The following is a 19,953-nucleotide window of genomic DNA, read 5'->3' as shown; positions in this document are numbered from 1 at the left end:
TCGCCCCCTGGTGGACACTAGAGAGAATGCAGCTTTAACACATGAAGGATCGGTTTCAATCTTCAGAACCGGAGGTTGACTCCTGGTATAGTATTGAAAAATAATAAGCAATGAAGACGTCACCTTCAGCCCTTTTCATTCATGTCTGAAATACTACATCCCAAACAACTAATTAAAATCAATACTCGACTAAATTGCTTGATTAGAATCGTATTCAGTCACTGCCCCTGTGTGACGCTCTGAAGACGCTTCTTACCGTCGGAGAACACGTCCTTGTTGACCTCGAGCAGAACGGCCACCCCGATGTTGTCTTTGGTCATCACTCTGTTCAGCATGACCTCCGACCCCTCAGAGTTGGCCAAGGCCACCTGGTTGAACTCCACCGTGTGTTTCTGCACCAAAGTAAACCTGCGGGAGCACGAAGACGCATCAATGTCCACTACACACACACACACACACACACACACACACACACACACACACACACACACTACCCTTTAAAAGTTCAGAATCAGCTGCTATGTCGATGTTTCTCTTCTTTCCTTCAATCAGAACCAAACACCAAATGTGTTATTTACATTTGAAAGAATTAAACTGTAACTATTGAGTTAGTCTCTGTGAGTTATTGAGCGGATACTCCAGCAGTGCTGACTCTAAACTAACCTTCTGTTTCTACTGTGAAGTCTGAAGAAGAGCTTTGCTAAAGTTAGTTCCAAATAGATTAAATCTAAGCTTCCAGTTTCTTTAACTTCTGACTGCTGGTTTCTTCTCTTCTTGTTCAACTTATTCAGAGGATCTTTGTCTGTTTGTCACTATTTGAAATTAATTCAAAGACGTTCTGATCCAAACGGTACAATAACTTCAAAAATATTTAATAAATATATTCGACAATAAATCCTGTTCTGTAAAGCGTCAGAAATAAAACTGACTTGTCGGTCTTGAAGAACACGGCGCAGCCGTCCACGTGCTTCCTCTCCTGCTCAGAAACCAGTTTGGCACGAGACTTTGGGCAGAAGTATCCGTCGTAGCCGCGCTCCTTCAGGGTTTCCAGGAACATGGTGTAGTACTGCTCCGTCTCCACCTCCTGCAGACACACGGGGAAACAAATGTCGCCTATAACAGTCAATGAAACGTATGTGAAAGAGGCCACACATCACTGTGAGTGCAAACGTAATAATCTGGAGCCCTCAGAAACAAACCTGTTACTGCTCCACTATGTCTTCATTTATATTTATTACATCAGAGAAGTACTTTTATTTTTAGCTCATGTCAGTAGTGACACCTTGTGGAAAGCAGACATTACTGCAGATTAAAACCGTTCTTTTGTGACATGTTGCATACCAAACAATGCACTAAAATTCATATTTGATAGATTAATTGCTTAATTGAAATCATATTTAGTTACTGCACGATGAATAAGGGCCCACAAGGCTCGGGGGGAGGGGAGTTTAAATGAAATTCATCGTAGAAGCGCCACCAGGCCGTCACAGCAGGCTTCAAAAAGCCTTGAAAAAGTCGTAGCCCCGGGGCCCGTGGTACTCTAACGGGGCCCTGACTGCTCTGATGAGCAAACATTTGTATGTTTTTGGGAAGCTGGAACACTTGGAGGCCTGAAATTGGATTACAGCACAAGTGACACGAACATTACATCCTCTGTGTGATGTTCTGAAGATGCTGCTTACCGTCAGAAACAAAAGAAAGAAAGAATAAGAATAAGAATAAGAAACAATAACAGCAGCACTTAACAGAGTCTGTTGAGACGCAGTTTTGCTTTGTGGACAGACCAAACAACCAAACAAGGTAAACATGGAGGCGGAGCCAGCCTCCAGCTGGTTTACCTGCAGGCTGATGATGTCGGCATCACAGCTGGTGATTTCCTCCATGATGCCTTTCTTCCGGTACTCCCAGTTGAGGGCCCAGGACGGACAGTAGCCGTACAGCTGCCGCGTGGCGTACTTGTCGCACAGCACGTTGTAGCACATGACCGTGAACACAGCTGCAGAGAAACACACACAATGATGACTGTTGAGATACGCGAGGTCTCATTCAACACGTCTCTCCTTCTCGTCACCTGATCATTTTAAATCTTTGTACTACAGCGTGATACAACAGAAAGAAGCTACGCTGTGTCTTTTCTTTGTCATATCGGCAAGTTTTTGGCTCCGTTTAAAGTAAAGCGATGTAGGACTACAACACACAAGGGTTATTTTTATTTCTTGGACTTGCAAACATCTTTATTTAGACAGCTTGTGTTGTTTATTAAGGGTTGGTACCGCATTTTAAGAGTCAAATTTAAGCCCTTTCAAGGACTCTCAAAGCGTTAATAATCATCTAAATTGTTACTATAAATGCATTTATACCCTCAGCAATCGCTACATTGTTCATATCAACTTTGATTCCATGTTTTGATCATAATTATATAATGCTCAGGACTTATCCAGCTCTGAATGACGAGTGAACACATGAAATAACTCATGAGTGTTTGTAGATGAAACACCAGATGATGTTTTAATGAGTATGTCAGAAATATACGAGTTATGAAGTTTATAAGTTAAATAAGAGGTTGTGAGTGAGTTCCATCCTACTTGGCAGCGAATAGAAGCTACACCCTCCTGCGTCGCTGATCTTTTAGTTGTTGTGTCAGTGAACTAAACTAACCTGCTGATCAAACCCGACTCAGCTATTTGGCAGAGTACTACTTGTTATTGCAGTTCAACCAAATCATTTTTTCAGATTCTTTTATTTCAAGGTATTTTTAGAGGCGTGAATGATTCAGTACGCAACAAGTAGTAAAGTAAATGAGGGTTTTCTTTATATCTGTATTCTTTAACGAGTTACCTTCTGTTGGAGCTCAGGGGACGGCTACCTTCTTGTTCATCAGTGTGCATCAACATCAACATTACGTCAAAGTCCATGACTGCTGACTTAAGCTGATAAAAGAAGTGAATCTTTCTGTAAAGGTCCAACAGGGAGCAGTAACTTAACCCTGGTGAACGTACCTGTGGGACTCGTTTGGTCTCGCTCCTTCAGAGTGATCCACGGTCTTTGGGGGAGCTGCTCTGGGTGCACTGCAAACACACAAACACAAGGTCACAGCTGCTCCCAGGTACCTGTGCTGCTCAGCCTCACGACAGACAGACAGACGGTTCAATATTCAGGAGTTCTGATAAGCGGGACGAGCCGCTCACCTGCTAGATTGTCGAGCATGTAGTTCAAAAGCTTTCTGGTTCCGTCCGGCTCCTGGTACAGATTGAGGATGTCCTGGGACAAAGGGTTTCCTGCAACACATATAATACATATTAAACACATAAAAACAAACATCTGACAAGAAGTGTTCAGGTTTCACTGATGTACGTAAAGAAATAATGACTTGGAACCAGAATTCACTTGTCTGAAGTTCATTTAAAATACATCTAATTGAGTTTAAACTAATAGCAATAATAAAAACAAACTCACCTTTTAGCCCCAACGTTTGTAACTGGAACAGCCTCCCAAGTTCATAAGGCAGAACTCGTAAAAGATTGTTGTTTAAAAGCAATTCCCTGTAAGAACAACGGGACAGAATGATCAGTACTTTGTGTCACTGGTGTTAGAACATCCACCACGTTGTCCTCTGTTGACATCAAGTCTTCTAGTCACAACGTGTCTTTGCTTCTCATCTTTGTTTGTGTGTTGAGATGAGTTCTTCCTCCCACTCACACATTTCATCATCTTCCTCTTTGTTTTGATCAGCGTGTTTTTGATCACAAAATCTAAAGTCTTTGTTCATCTGAAGCGAACACGAGGACAGACGAGCAGTTTGAGTTCTTCACATCTAAACGATGGACTTCAAAGTTTCTTATTTTTGGAGTAGAGTATTCTCATTCTCATGTTTCCATAATGAGCTGCAATGGAGGGACTATCCTAATTCTAATTATGACCGTATCCTTGTATATGTGAGGCTGCGGTCTTATTAGAATCTCATCTAGCTCGTAACCGAACTGATCACAAGTCAGGTTCTGTTCGACTGGAGCGACTGTGAATGATCGATAACATCACACATCATTCAGACTTGTTTTACAGGTTCTCAGTCAGTCAAAAGCTTATTTTAATGTCCAGGTTCTATGTCGTCTGCGTATTAATGTCTCTGAAAGCGTCTCTGGATACAGGACCGGCCTACCTGAGAGAGACCATGTTGCCGAGCTCGGCGGGCAGGCTGCGGAGCTTATTGGACGACAGGTTCAGGTAGACCAGGTGGGGCAGCTTGGCGATGTCCGGCGGGATGCGGCTCAGGTTGTTGTCGTTGATGTGCAGCGCCGTCAGGTGGGTGAGCGTCCACAAGGAGCTGCTCAAGCTCCTCACCCGTCCTGCATCCAGACAAACAGAAGGGCATCAAACTCCAGATGTGGAGAGGAGAAACAAGATGTTGCATCCGAACCAGGGAAGAAAACACACTGCTGTTGAAAACTGATAATGTTGGTTTGTATTCTGAGGAAATATCCTGCTTATGACCTTTTCCACACCAAAAGAAGAACCTTGTTTTGAGGGTGGAAAACCACATGAAACAGACTCATCATGGGACACAAAACAACAACACACTGATGCACTCTGATAAGAAACAAACTGGATCAAACCAGATGAAAAGCAAAGAAATGAATCTGGAGAGTGTTCTTTTGAAGCTCCGGTCACAAACCTCCTGACTAAGAGGTCGAACAACATCAACAGAGACGGGGAACGTTTGTTGTTTCTCTGTTTCACGTTCACTCAGCTGAGAACATCTAACAGGAGACGCCTGTGGTTCTGTGGTCAGTCGAAGTCTGAAGAGCTTCATGTGGTTCACAGAGCTTCATTATCTCAGTTAGGAACCCGTTAACCAACAGCAATGCTGCAATATAGGACTGTTTCCATTATTCATTTTATTTAACAGTCAATTAATCGTTTTTTTCCGTAATATGTGGGGAAATATTTTTTAAAATGCCCCAAAAACCAAGGTATTAAAAAAAAAAAACTATTACTGAAATAATAAATAGTTTAAAATAATTTTCTGTCGATTAATCTGCAACACTAGAAATTAGAAACAATGGCTCAGCTTCAGTTTGCACTCACATACAAACAGTGGAACAACGTACATAAAGGACACAAAGTAAAAAACAAGAACAGAGAAAAACACTTCATCTCACCGATTAAAAACATTCTTAACTGATTTATCTTCAAACGTGTAGGAGACCAGTAATAAACCTCCTTTTTCTTAATAGTTTGATCGTTAGACTGACCAGAAATCTCGAGCTCGGCCCAGTAAGACTTCTTCCCACTGGCCACCTCCTCCGCTGGCATGATGGTGTAACATCTGCGGGGATCTGGAGGATCATATTTTTCCTTTGGCATACCTGTTAATCTGAGGAACAAAGCAAGAAACACAGATGTTAGAGTCTACATCAAGAACCCAAGAAACACAGATGTTAGAGTCTACATCAAGAACCCAAGAAACACAGATGTTAGAGTCTACATCAAGAACCCAAGAAACACAGATGTTGAAACACTATTCAGCTGAACAGCTGTTCTTCCTGCACTACAAAGAGCAGGACAAAGAATATGAATACTAATTTAATGAATAAAAGTCACACCACAGGGCACCTTTAAATAAAGGAAAAATAATACTATTATAAAGACATGTGACATAAATAATGTGAAACAATGCCATATAAAATAAAATAATGTTTTTATACTTAAGAAGAAAAAATAAGAAACTTTTGCATTTTGACAAAAATAAAAAAATATTTTCTGGTTTATTATTAATTATACATTTGGTTATGAACACAGTGACACAGTTCTAACATATTATATATATTTTACATATATTTTAAAGTGTCTGGTTGAGTCAGCGTTTACCGGCACACGACTCAAAACCCTCGACCAGATCTGTGCCAGAGGAAGCACCTGGAGGACAAAAACTGTCCTAAATAAAGAGACTGATGTCATCGTTAATGATTATCAGTATGATCAGTATTTAAGGAATTCACTTTGCTGACTCCAGGTGGACGAGTGACTTCTGTGAGACAAACTTTAATCTACAAGTCACAGCTAATTAAAAAGAAAATTATGCAAATTCCAGACTTCCCTCCAGCAGCAGTTTACCTCCCACAGCCTCAAAGAAGAGTCACACATGTTGTATTAATCCTGTTCTTTGTGATCTCACCTCTAAGCTTATTCAGGCAAGAAAGATTTATTTTATATTTCCTTTTAAATTGCTGTTTGTGTTAAAGCATCTCCGGCACAAATTCTTCATTTGTATCAATAAAGGAGAAACATTCGTATTCAAATTGTGCTGATTTGCATGATTTAATGCCACCTCTCAGCATGTTTAGGGCATTATAATAAAACATGCATTGCTGTTAATAACACACACTAAAGTCACCAGAAGTGTGTGTTTTCACAAAGCAGATAAATGAAAGGATTCAATGGAGAATATGCAACTAAAACTAGTTATATTTGTGTAATGTTTATGAGACACGGTGCCCCTCAGAGTTTGGTTAATTCAGTAAATAAAAAGGTTTTAAAGGTCACAGGATACTGTGAGTGACAAGGTGTTCAGAACTCAATGTTCTTTATGATCGAAACGTTCTGAACACGTTTGGAGAAGACTTGCATAACTTGTTTCCACACTTCTGGGTCACAAGAGATATCAACACGACCTGCTGGCAACGGTTCATATCACTGCCATAAAGAGATGAAGATGATGATGATGATGAGCACAACCAGCTCTGCTCCCAGTACACCACACAACACTAAAGATATGTGCAATATTAATACACTGTGCAGTACTACAAGTATTCTGTCTGCACATATAATATTTTAGATATTGTGGATTTTTTTCTTTTTTTATATGTAATATTCTTTATTGTTTTATTATTATTATTACTGTTGTATTATTATTATTACTAAACGTTATTATTAAATAATATTATTATTATTATTACTTATTACTGCTTTATTACTATTAAGTATCACTATTAATACTTGTTTTGATACATTGTTTTTTTTAAAGGATTATTTTATTTTCTCAACATGTTTTTGGGGCTCACGAGACTGTGGTAACCGATCTGTTGCCTAGGGAACCACTTTTAACAAGGCGGGAGTTTTCTTTTGTAAATGTAAAACATGCAGCGATGGCAACTGCAGCGACAGCTGAGTATCCAAACATAGCTGTCATGTCAAAAGTGACACCTGACAAGCACGTGACGGGTGGGTGGGGGGGGGGGCGTTCAGGAGAAGTTCGTGCCCCCTCTCACCAGCTGTCACACCTGGCAACCCTTCCGGTTACGTCCGTTAAAACCGTTAAAATGTCGTTTTAAACCGAGTTCCAACGGGTTCAACCGCCCCGGTGAGCAGTTACAGCACGGGGCTGGATTTGTTTGGCCAGCGGCAGGCAAGGGGCGCGTGCCGCCCGGAACTCACCGAGGCGGACTGCGGAGGGGGTAACGGTAAAGACGGGATTTAAACTGTGAAATCTAACCCGGGACAAGCCGGGACAAAATGTCCCCACAGCATTAGAAACAAAGTCAGAAATGCCCATTACCTTCATTCGGGAGCGGAAGAAGACGATTTATAGAGGGAATTGGTGGAGACATGCAGACACGGCTGTTGAACCCGTTTAGACCCTGAACGTCTCGGAAGCAGAAGGAAGAACAACAAACGCGACTTCCGCTCGTACTCGTCCTGCACGCCGCGTGCACACCCGGATTCTTTCCCCTCGTTCATGACATCGAGTCAAGTTGTGAAAAATTGTGTGTAAACTCATTATGAAGTATAAAATTAAATGATGTTAAAAAATACGTAATGTGCTGTCACCTAATCTTAAGGAATCTTATTGTGAATATCGCATTTGTTTTCTGTTAAAAAGTATTAGCAAACTAAATAGAAATATCAGTTTATTATTAGATAAAGATGCATTAGTCGCAGATTATCAATTCATGTAGAAGCCTCTGCATAATTAGGCCTCTATTAAATATAAAAAATTAAGGAAATGTTCTTGTTCAATCATATTTTATATTCTCAAAATGACTAAATGCTCCTGTAACTCAAACATTTACTAAAATACGTAAATATTGCTATATATAACACATGCCGAATATGAAAGTGGAACCTAACAATTCTCTATATTTACTCAGTATATGATGTAGATTTTAAGTATTTACCAAAAGTCAAGGTAACTTATAAAATGACGAGATATCGTCTTTACCTCCCAGGTGGAACTGATGTGTCTCTGTTTCCACACGGACCAGCGTCATTCCCAGACATGGCAACCTGCACGCGGACCGTGTGGAAAGGTCAGTTGTTTTTGTGAAATTCAGTTAAGTTTAAGTGACAGTGAATTTTCAGGTTATGCATATAATAATATGAGTAGTTGAGAGTTCTTTAAAGTCTTTTATATTTAATTATTGTTTCGGTTAAAAGGCCAAACAACCATTAAACCTGCTAATGTGTATCATTTGTATTGTCACCTTGCATGAGTTCCACACATGGGGCAACATTACTCAAGGTTATATCGTAATTATTACGATTATTCCATCAATTCGGCATTAATGTTATTAATAAGGCAGCTTTTAAATAAATGAAATGAATCGTTTTGTCACAGCGTCCTTGAACCAAAACACGTCGATTGCCAACGAGTAAACAAACAAAAGCCGACATTTAGTTGCATTAAAGTATTGCTTAGTGTATCAAAGTTATGCCGAATTAAAGAGTTAACATAAACGGTTAAATCGGGGCTTTAAAAAATGTTATTTTGAACACGTGTATTTGCTTATAATGAAGTGATCAGATTTCTGAACGCAGTAAACGTTGAATAACAGAAAACAGAGTTTATAACGTGCTCTTTGTCAAGAAGACCTTTACTTCTGAACAGATGAGTAGAAACACAAAGAGCAGGAATAATAAACTGTATCATCTTATTGAACTTTACTCTTGAGGAAGGCTTCTTTAATGTTAAACTTAAAAGCAGCACTGTTGGCGTGATAACTAGCGTCAGTGAACAAGTGTTTTAAGTTTACAAATCAGTGAGCTCGCTGTCAATCTTGATGAAATGATATTGATGCGTTTTTTTATTCCAATTTCATGCAAACAGCACAAATATTTGTATACAGTCTGCTTCAGTCTGACGGAGCTACGCTCTCATGCATGAACATTACTTTAGAGATAAACTTGTGCCAAATTATACAAGATTTTATTTCATTTAGCTGTTTTTTTAACAATATTTATACACATTTCTCTTCATGATTTGACCCAACACCATGTTATTTTATGAGGCTTACAGCTCCTTTGTAATGCTTGCCATCAGCGTGGAAGACATCCTCTGATGGAATTAAACAGACACTTCTCTTGTCACAGAAAACAGCACAAATGCAGTTTCATGTCGTGCGTCCCACAGACAGAGAGCACAGCATCAGTGCGTGTTAAATGGAGGTCGTCATCTGCTCCTCACGTCTGTTTGTTTTCATTTCTGAGCAGCTTTTTCTCTCTTTTTTTCCAGTTGTAGCAGGATGTCAGAGGCAGCTGCTGAGAGCCGGCGGTCCCGCCTACTCGGGCGCTTCACAGGCGGCACCGAGGAATCTGCCCATCAGGACGTTAGCAGCTGTCAAGTGAGTTCACAGACCTGTCGCTCATTAGAACAAGCTTTCATAAGATCTTCATCCAGAGAGGAACTATTGTCGTTCTCTCAGCAGATAAAAGATGTTGCCATGTGATCTGTAATATAAAGAGCAGCTAGAGTCAGTTTAACATCTCCCTCATTGGTCAGGACACTGAGGAAAGACAAGAAAGAGAACACAGAGAAGGAGGTGAAGAAGGAAAAGAGGGTCATCGACGACAAAGACCGACATAAGCCGTACGGCAGGACGGCGTGGACGCCCGTGGACGACGTGTACGTTTTGAGGTACTACCCCCGGACCGTCTACGGCGCAGCAGACGCCATCGACATGCTGAAGAACTTCCAGAAGTTGGACTTCACTCCCCACAAGCAGCCCGTTTACATCGATCTGAAGCTGGACATGAAACTGGAGAAAAAGGTAACGGCAGCAACCCTGCAGCTGTGTTCTCTGCAGATGCAAAGTGAATGGAAGTCTGTTTGGCTTCATCGGGTAGGAGAAGGAGTTAGGGATGACATGCAACAAATGTCCAGACTCCAACAGGCTACGCTGCAGTTACATGCTCGGCACCAATACTGCTACATCCACACTACTACGTTTTAAAATGCATATATTTCACTACATTCACGCCTAGCGTGTACGTTTAAAAACTCTGGTCCCTGTTGTTGTGTGGACGGGCAAAAAACAGGGACCTTTCAGACGATGACATGGACGCCCACGTCTGCTACTTGATTGGGTCTTAGCGGTCACAACGTGTCCTTTTCTTATCAATGCTTATTTCGTTCTGCACAATTATCGTGAAGTTCCCCGAGTTTGTCTTTGGAGGTGTGTGAAGCTATTTAACCGTCCAACCAGCAGCTCTGATGAAGCCTTTAATCCCTCCGCCTCCAAGATTTAATGTCGCATGGATGTGATTGTACCAAAGTGGAGACCCTGTAGTCCATCTCCTGGTATTACTCAGAACAGTTTGGTCTCTTAAAAGGTGTTTGCAGAATGCAGAGCTCTTTTATTATCACATCAATTCTTCAGTTGAGGATCTGATCTTCTTCTCAGTTTGATGCAGTTTGTCAACATTTTTTCTGTCTGCAGATAACATCCGGAGTAGGACTGATTCATTGAGACGGCTGACATAAACTCATGTGCCAGTTTATTAGGTACACCTCGTTAAAACTGATGCAGTCCAACACAACAGTCCTGCAATAGATCCTCCTAAATCAGCCCAGTGGTTACTCAGAGGATGTAGTCTGTGCTGCTGTTGCATTAAACAGTGTTTCTGTTGTTTAACACACGCTCATTGTTATAAAGGGGGTGGACAAAATAATAGAAACACCTGTCAGGCTGTAGTTATAACGAGGCAAATCCAAAATATAACTTATATCTGTTAAGAGCACAGTTAAAGGGAGTCTGAGATCTAAGAATTTGTACGTGCCACGGTTCCTCTGCATAATGAATTAAGAACACTCCGGAGAAATGAAAAATGAAAGCGGTGGCAGAATAGTTTTAAGACTTGATTATCTGAGATTGCTCTATGATTGACATCCCTTCGTTTAAACTTTTTCAAACTGTAATAATTCATTTTATTTATTTATTTCTCTCCTACAGAAAAAGGTCGACTCCTTCGTGAGCACGGTGCACCTGCCGCACCCCTTCAACACGGAGAGGAACAAAGTTCTAGTTTTCACCGAGGTAAAAGCTTTTATTTTTTCTCTCTGAATCTTAATTTCACAGCCGACTGATTGCCTGCTGTTGATGAATTGCTTTAATATTGCCCAACATGACTCGGATGTGCAGCAGCGCTGTTGTTTTATTTGCCTCTCGGCTGTTTTGATCACAGAAACCTACCGGCAGCATGTGATTGATATTCCTGTCTGGCAGCGCAGGTTGAGGGTTGTAACTTAGATGTTAACGAGCGTAATGAACGACACCGGCGGGGTCCGCCACACGTTGACACACCCGCATCAGATTCTAAGTGTTTCTCTCTGCAGGATGCTGATCAAGCCGAAGCTGCAAAGCAGAACGGAGCCGTGTTTGCTGGAGGAGCAGAGCTCATACAGCCGGTGAGTTGGTTCAATAAAGATGCTTTTACATTTTTATATACACTTTATATACTGTAAGTTCAGATCAAGTTTGTTTTTATTGTCTTTTGTTATTGTAACAATATGAGCTTGTTACAAAGCAAAGTAAAACAAACACATGAAGACTTTAAAGCTTTTCTTTTATACATTTTAAGACTTCTGTTTGATTTAATGTATAACAGCTGGAGCACAGTTCATTGCATTCAACAGTAGTTTCATTCATTTAACTTTACACTTGCCGATCTAAAATATGAATAGAGAGTTGATTCTCTGTATTAAATATACAGTTAAACACACTCAAACATCAGGGCAGTGACGGTTGTAGTAAACATTGTCTTCATTCAGACACTAACTGCAGCTGCTGCTTGTGCTTTATGGTCGGTGTGACACACTGTGGACACAGTGTGGACACAGTGGGAGACATCATGGGACAGTGTGGAGACATCATCGGACAGTGTGACACAGTGGGAGACATCATGGGACACAGTGTGGAGACAGTGTGGACACAGTGGGAGACATCATGGTTGTAGTTTTTGTTCCAGACAGGACTTGAATGAATCACTTTATTTCCCCCAGTGGGCAAACACGAGATAAAAACACACAAAGCACTCGAACACATCGTAAAGATACACACAAGAAAGAAAAGAACAGAAGTTAAGACAATATAGAAGACATTTTAAACAGTTTAAATATAAATACAAATACGTAACTTAAAGATGTTTAGATGTGGGTGCTTATCCTCACAGAGATGAGAGGTGGCAGAGGGTGTTATATACAGTATACAAGCTGATAATATTTAGTTCTCTTTCAAACCTCGTATCGCATAAATAAAGGCAGCTCCACAAGTTATCCGCTCTGATGATGAAGGTCTGACGATCACTGTTTTTATGAGAGAAGGAGTGTTTGCAGATGAGATATTTACAGAGAAGCCGGATGTTGCTGTTTGCCATGTTCATTTATTAATTGGCTGCTAAAACATGAACATCAGCTGAAATTTTGTCAGATAATCAAACTGGAAGCGCGCACTCTCTCTCTCATACACACACACACACACACACACACACACACGCACAGCTGTTCCAGTTCCCTGCAGGAGTCTTTTAATCTCGTCTGATTCATTTGCAGATCTTAGATGACGAGATTTCAGCGGACTTCTACGTGGCGGTGCCAGATATTCTGCCCAAGCTGGTCTCGCTGAAGAACAAACTGAGGAAGAAGTTCCCAAAGGGAAAGAGAGGTAAGCCCGGAGGTCAAAGGGGATCGGACTGAAGCTGAACCTGCAGGACGTGTGAAGACGTTTTAGGGTTCAAAACCTGCTTTCAAACCACTAAAAGTGTAAATGCGCTCATGCTTCTCTCTCTCTGTCGACTCGCAGGCTCGGTCGGCATCCACGTTCTCAAGATGTTGGAGTTGTTTCAAACGGGTCACGAGGTCATGGTGGAGAGCGACTGCTACGTGAGGACGCAGATAGCGATGGTACGTCTCAACGCTGCTGCGGAGTGACGCTCTGGGAGTGACATATGAAGCAGCACATTTTGACTGTAGTTGTATTTATTATGTAGTAAAACTTCAAACAGCTGATTACAGGAAGATAAACTCATGTTCTCCTGTAAATCCATGTGTCTATTTGCAGTAGTAATCCTTCATCCTCCTCTCTGCACAGCTGGACATGCCCAAAGAACAGATCTTTGCCAACCTGCAGTCGATCCTGCTGGACGTCTGCTCCCACCGACCAGCTAACATGGGTACGTTCACCAAAACCACCAACACACCTCAACTCCTCCTGCTCATGGCTGCTCTCCGTCTGTCAGCAGCAGCTGATCAACTGAAGACCTGTCACGTCTTCAGTATTTAGCAGCACATTGTTGATTGATTTGGTTTGTGTGGAGAGAGAAACGCTTTGGTTCAGATCACAGCGATGTAGTGAGACGGATGGAGACAACATGGCAGCCAGGCCTTCTTTGTCTCTTGCATAGCTCTACAGCATCGAAAGATGGTCAGCAACAATATAACGTATCCATGATTTGAACTCGAGAGAGAACATAGTTTTGGTGCTTTACACACTGAAGGAATGTCTCCTCTCTGTGACGGTTTGTTCAGTACGAGTTCATCGGTTTGTGATCTTCTGTACATTCGCTTCCCTTTGCGTTCGATAACAGGACGCCGGCTGTAATCCTCAGCTAATGGACCCCCATTAGAGGCCGAGGCTCAAATCATTTACACTGTAATTGATTCCGAGCCGGCTAAATAAAATGTCATTAACGGCGCTGAAGTAAACTGCAGCGCTTTCACAAATGCTGATTGAGGACGCGGTGAAAACCGGCGGCCCTTTGTGACCATGAACGTCTCGTACCAACAACTCTTTACTCTCCAGCTTCTCCCGGATGTCTCTCTGGAGGACCGCGTTGTCTCTCGCTGAATCATGAGGTTCTTACTCAAACGTCCTTCCTATAGGAGCACACATCTCATTATCACCACACACGCACAGTGTTGCACTGCAGTTTGTATGAATATAAAACCTGGTTCAGGTGGACTTCAGTCATGTTTGTAAAACATGTTTACATCACCAAATATTTTGCCAAACGGCTCCCAGATTTAGACCAAACCAGTGCGGAGTAAACGTGACATTTGGTTCTTTTTAATGTGAAATCATGCTCCATAAACAACCGCAACAAACAAGTCCATAGCAATAATCTAATCGCGGTTCTGTTACCAAACAAGAGTCACTTGTTTTAAGTAGTTTTAAGTAGTTTAAAGTTAAATAAATCATGATTAAATAAGTAAAAGTTAGTATTCCACATAACAGGAAACAGGAACATGAAATGCGTGCACCCTGAGGAAGATGTCTCCGTGTATTCAGGCATGAAATACAGTTTGAATCAGTATTTTTTGTACCATGAATGCTCTGATGAAGAACCTTTAGACCGTTACCAAACAAACAAATCAAACGGGACCAAAATAAAGTAGAGCGTCGTCACTTCAGATCAACAGACACAGCAGCAGGCCTGTGACTGCTCGTCTCAGCTCGTGTTGAAAGTGCTCTCAGTCGCCCTGAGTTTGTGCACTTCTGTGCTGGTCGATCCCGGTGGGACTCCTCTCCGCTCACCCTGTAGACGTCGGCCCTCTGCTGAACCCGGCCCGGCCGCAGAGAACTTGAAATGTCTCGCTCGGTAACTCGTACCGGGCCGAGCCACCTGGGCTTTTCTGAACCCCGAGTCCTCTTTGAGTTTGTGCCAGCAAACATTATGCAGCAGTTCAAACCTCCGACGAGAAGCGCACAGGGACTCTGGGCAGAATGTAATTTCCTCCGCACCCTGTAGACAAGGATCAGGATGTGAATACTTGCCGTTTGAATAGCCGAGGCTCCGTCTTTACGTCCTTTAATGTGTTTTAAAGAGTCATTTGGGCAGAAGCTGATGACTGCAGCGTGGGCAGAAACGAGAGGAAACTTCACAGAGAAATGCTTAAAACGGAGAAAAGCAACGTGTGGGTGATGACGAGGGGGAAGAGGAAGAAGCTCAAGGGGCTCATGGGAATTATTCATGACAAGAAGCACAACCGTGTGCTGATGAAGAAAGACCCGAATGCAGGAAATCAGAGACAACAGGCTGAAATATCTATTCATAAGCTTCTCATAAAAGAGACGCATGATGAGTGGGTGAGTGATTGAAGGCAGCTGTTTAACATCTCATGCAGACTGATGCGCAGCATGATGTGTGTTAAATGTATTGTTCTATATATTGCAGTCAAGCTTCTGTAGAACGGGTGTGTACGGGTTTAGCAGGATTATAATGTTCGATATTGTCCAGTCGGTCAGCTCCAGCGTCATGAAGGGTTCTCTCTGAATGAACTTATCTTTTGAAACAAACTTACTTTGAAACAAACCACGATCTTTTTCTACACCAAACCAAGAGGTTCTGTGGCGCTAAACCTACGTTGGAAGTTTAAACGTCGGAGCTTAAACTGGACGTTTCCTGTGAACATGGAAGTTTATTTAGAAAAGACATTATTTACGTCACGCCTTCCCCGAGCGTACAAAGCTGACGCTAGAGAGTCGAAATAGAGCATCATCCAAGCTTCAGTATTTTGAGTTGGTAGTGAGGATGTGTTTGCATACTGGACCGTGATCGGCTAAATTCTGGAAACAAAGAGAAACTTATTTATTTATTCTGTAGATGTGAGTAAATGTTGCTTTTCTCTCTTTTCACCAGAGAATTATTAATGTCAGTGTTTTGTTTTATTTTGTTTTCACTTCAGTCTGATTTATGTGTTTTTAAACGTATCGTTATCTGTTTTTAAAAGTTTCCTTTTGACTTCACACCCCCCCCCCCCCACATTAAAACTCTTAATATTTACACAACTCTTCCTCTCCTCTTCCTCCTCCTCCTCCTCAGGACCTTTCATCGAGCGGGCGATCATCGCCAGTCGTACCAGTGAAGCTCTGTGGTTCAAGAGCGAAGACGTTTTACCCAAAGCAGCCGAGCAGAAGGACGAATGACGTGTCCTCTTACTGTAGATGTGTGTGTGTGTGTGTGTGTGTGTATATATATATATATATATATATATATATATATATATGACAGGCTACTTAGAAGGCTACTCAATTGATTTATGTGGTTAAATAAAGGTAAATAAATATTAATGAAAGGTTCAGTCCTGAACTGAACTTCATCCAACACCTTTAGGATGAGCTGGACCGCCGACTGAGAGCCAGACCTGATCCCCCAACATCATGAACGGCATCCAATCTCTGCAGCCTCAGCAGTTCACGACAGTAATACGTTTTACATGTAGTTGTACATGTAGTTGTACATGTTGTACATGTAGTTGTGGCATCTAAACAGCAGGAGGCAGTGTTGACGTGGACAGATCTGCTGACATTGTAGAAATGAATTGAAGGATTTCTGCAACCTGCAGCTTCTCTTCAACACGTTATTATACATTTATACATGAATTTATTTTTATCACCTTTTTTTACCACTCGTTTGTTTTCCCCGTGATGGCTTTTTGCATCTTTGTTAAGTAATATATATTACTACTAATAAATACTACTGATACTACTAACAGCATGATAATGGTAACAGCAGCAGTAACAGTTAATAATAACTAATAATAATAGTAGCTCCTACATATCATTTTGGAATTTTTACAATAATACTATTTTGTCCTGCCAGTTACCTGTATTTAATTTGCATTATTATTATTATTATTATTATTAATTAGTGTCACTGAAGACCCAAGGACTGTATGGTGGGTGGGGGTTGATGCCTTTTTTTCTACATTAAACTATAACTTTTTTGAAGTGAACATGTTCAATAATTTGTGAATCAATAACCATAAAAACCCTGATACAGTGTTCAGTGCTTCAAGTTGCTTTAAATGACTCGGTGATCAGTTTAACCCGGTGATGGAGATTCATGTTGGTATTCATGTTTCTGTTATAATCAGAATCTGATTATGATTATGACAGAAGGTGTAGTGTGCTGTGTGATATCTAAACTCCCATTAACATGTAGAGTTAAGCTCATTTCTTATATATTTTAGTCCATTTCTTCAACTGATTGGTATCTTTATTAATTCACGTTTAGGATTAAAAGCCCGAAGTTAAACCAGCTGATTGAAGTTTTAACTGAAAACATTTATTTTTATAACAGTTTAATAATTCTGTAGCTTTATTCGTGTCCTGTTTTGGTCAATATTTGCTCTTTAAACCCCAAACAAGCATTATTTCTGCACTCCACACATCATCAGGTGTCTTCACGAAGGAAAACAGATGTTTGATACTCCAAACCACAGCGAGAGACAAGACAGTGTGAGAGTGTGTGTGTGAGTGTGTGTGTTGAATTAGTGTGCAGCGCGTCCTCTGATGCTGCTCAGGTTGGTATTCAGAGCGGGTCTGACTCGGAGGTACGTTGGGCGTCTATTGGTCCCTGTGTGGAGACCAGGCCGCTGATGCTGCTGCTGGAAACTGAGATCAGTAGAAATGATGAAACGGAGCTTTTGACGTGCAGCAGCTTTATAAAAGTTAATGCCAGTTTGAATCTTCTGTTGCTTTTATTTTGCTGTTAACGTGTTTCTTCCTGATATGAATAGAGGAGATAAAGATGGAGGCCGTACGTATTGTAAAGATCTTTGAGGCAAATCACTGTTTTTGTATTATGTAACATTAAATATGACTTGGCTTTACTTGTATTGTGTTTCCAAACTGGCAACCCGGGACCTCAAAGGGTCTTGAGAGGATTTGCAGCTTTGCATTTATGAAAAAAAATAAAGTTTTTCTTTCTGGTGGGCGATGAAGAGAAACCATTGTTGTAACTATTAGTCACTTAAATGATTCATTGTTTTCAACATTTGCTTGTTTCAGCGTCTTAATGTGAGTATTTTCTCTGCTTTATATCTTTGTAAACTGAATACTTAACCAGACATTTAAAGACGCCAGCATGTTCATGAGGGTGTCGCCACCTTTCCTCAGCCCTCCTTATTAAGTTGGACCTCAACGTCAGGATCCCAGACTGGAGGTGAAGGGTTGACCCACATCTGGGTCCTGGTTTTAGGTGGTTGGAGGGTTTCAAACGGCAGCAGCAGGAAGAAAGAAGGTTTGTTGAAAGACAGAACTGACTGTGATCCCTGTTTGTGGCCCAGGACAAAGGGGCTGAGTGGAGATCAGGTTTCTGCCATGTGACACTGAGGAATCTCAGTCCTGCACTCATTAAACGTTACACTCTCAGACAGAGAGCTGCAGACATCCCATAATGCTCTGCAGTTAATAAACACCCTGCAGAAAAAACAGGTCCATCAGAGATCCTGTTTACTGTCTTCACTGGAAGCGTCTCTATAGGTTGATTATCATAAGTACACTCCACAAGATCACAGCTAAATGTGTATTGTGTCATGAAAACACATAAAGATTAAAGTAAGATAAAGTAACCATAAGCTGCCACCAGGGGGACGATAGGGATGTAAAGAGGATAAAAGCACTACTAAAGGTTGTTTAATTTACTATAAACTCACTGTTAAAACAGGTTACGTGATTAAAGTGTCAAATATTATACAAAGTAGAATAAAGTCAAAGTTGAGCACAAAAACTAAAACTACGATAAAGTTCCTACAAAATATCCATATAGTATCATTAAAGACAATATATTACACCTAGAGCAGCACATAATTGTATTGTGTTGTTTTAATAACATTATATGAACATTATAATGAAACAATAAGATGATAAAACATGTTTAAGTTTGTTAAAGTTAATGTAAAACTGTTTCATATATGGTTCATACCAGTATATATACCAGCATATCCGATATATGACACAGTAAGCACTATGTCATCACTTTAAACACACTAGGCAGTTCAATATGTACGTAACAGGATAATGATATTATACATATCTAAAAAACAAAGCAAAATAAAGTTAAAGTCACCATAAACACACCATGTTGAGCATAAATGAGTGTTAGTACCTCAGACACACGAGATGATTGTAAATCTATATTAACAGTAAAGTGAGTAAAACTTCATGTATGTGATGATTAAACAAAACTACTTTACGATCTTAAGTTTGTTCTGGTGGTCGATGGACACAAACGATTGTTGAAACTATTAGTCAATAAATGATTATTTTCATTATTATCAATCGTTTTATGATCAAACGTTTGCTTGTTTCAGCATCTGTAATGTGAGCATTTGCTGCTATATATTAACGTAAATGTATTATTTTATAGTTTTGGACTATAACTACACACAAATCTATATTACAGGAATACAATAAGGACAACATATGAGAGCAAAGTGAAACTCCTCAGAAACATTGAGTCAGTATTTCTGTGGAAGTCAGATTTGCTGAACTGTAAATGAGATTAAAATTATAATTTTACATTCTCTACTAATGTTTTAATCCCCCCCCCCCACTATATGTGAGACTGAGATATCTGCGGGGGAGGGACGTGGAGGTGGAGGAGAGGTGGGACATCCTCCTGGAGAGAGGGGGAGAAGACGAACAAGAAATAAAGAAGAAGAAGAAGAGGAGGAGGAGGAGGAGGAGGAGGAGGAGGAGGAGGGAGTGTGAGGGGCCAAGAAGTGACTTCAGACACCGCGCAACACTCACTGCAGGAGCGCAGAAAGTCAGTCCGCCTCTCGTCGTCATGCGCCTCGGCTTTGAACAAGCGTCCCGGCTGCTGCTGCTGGGGGGGGGGAAAGAGAGGGAGAGAGAGAGAGGGGAAAAGAGAGGGAGAGAGAGAGAGAGAGAGAGAGAG

At 41.0% G+C, this 19,953-nt stretch overlaps 3 protein-coding genes across 5 annotated transcripts in view; 1 reads left to right on the top strand and 2 right to left on the bottom strand.

Annotated features, from left to right (window-relative positions):
• LOC116396118 (CCR4-NOT transcription complex subunit 6-like) overlaps positions 1-139 on the bottom strand; it is an 11,067-nt gene extending 10,928 nt beyond the window's left edge. Inside the window, exon 1 of the mRNA XM_031870530.1 lies at positions 124-139. Within this exon, the coding sequence (XP_031726390.1) occupies positions 124-139 (16 nt within the window). The remainder of the gene's footprint in view (positions 1-123) is intronic.
• Positions 37-7,673, bottom strand: cnot6l (CCR4-NOT transcription complex, subunit 6-like). 2 transcript variants are annotated; one of them, XM_031870588.1, is made up of 9 exons: positions 7,556-7,673; positions 5,253-5,374; positions 4,160-4,346; positions 3,457-3,542; positions 3,189-3,278; positions 3,000-3,068; positions 1,839-1,996; positions 930-1,084; positions 38-408 (listed from the first exon to the last, which is right to left on the bottom strand). In XM_031870588.1, exons 2-9 carry the CDS (start codon positions 5,362-5,364, stop codon positions 219-221), a joined length of 1,047 nt encoding a protein of 348 aa, XP_031726448.1. In that variant the 5' UTR covers positions 5,365-5,374; positions 7,556-7,673; the 3' UTR covers positions 38-218. The 2 variants fall into 2 exon arrangements, with proteins under 2 accessions (XP_031726449.1, XP_031726448.1); XM_031870589.1 differs by lacking the exon at positions 7,556-7,673 and having other exon boundaries at positions 37-408.
• mrpl1 (mitochondrial ribosomal protein L1) lies at positions 7,437-17,982 on the top strand. Of its 2 annotated transcripts, XM_031870591.1 has the most exons (11): positions 7,437-7,763; positions 8,226-8,306; positions 9,509-9,617; positions 9,776-10,043; positions 11,226-11,309; positions 11,609-11,680; positions 12,824-12,935; positions 13,074-13,174; positions 13,362-13,443; positions 16,093-16,216; positions 16,384-17,982. In XM_031870591.1, the coding sequence occupies exons 1-10, from the start codon at positions 7,736-7,738 to the stop codon at positions 16,194-16,196; spliced, it is 1,041 nt and encodes a 346-aa protein (XP_031726451.1). In that variant the 5' UTR covers positions 7,437-7,735; the 3' UTR covers positions 16,197-16,216; positions 16,384-17,982. The 2 variants fall into 2 exon arrangements, with proteins under 2 accessions (XP_031726451.1, XP_031726450.1); XM_031870590.1 differs by lacking the exon at positions 16,384-17,982 and having other exon boundaries at positions 16,093-16,256.
• Positions 17,983-19,953: the final 1,971 nt, after the last annotated feature.

The sequence above is a fragment of the Anarrhichthys ocellatus genome, unplaced genomic scaffold, assembly GCF_004355925.1.
Source record: "Anarrhichthys ocellatus isolate YVR2014 unplaced genomic scaffold, GSC_Weel_1.0 scaffold53, whole genome shotgun sequence".
Classification (NCBI taxonomy): domain Eukaryota; kingdom Metazoa; phylum Chordata; class Actinopteri; order Perciformes; family Anarhichadidae; genus Anarrhichthys; species Anarrhichthys ocellatus.
The sequence above is the reverse complement of the archived record's forward strand: the minus strand, read 5'-3'. Positions and strand labels throughout refer to the sequence as shown.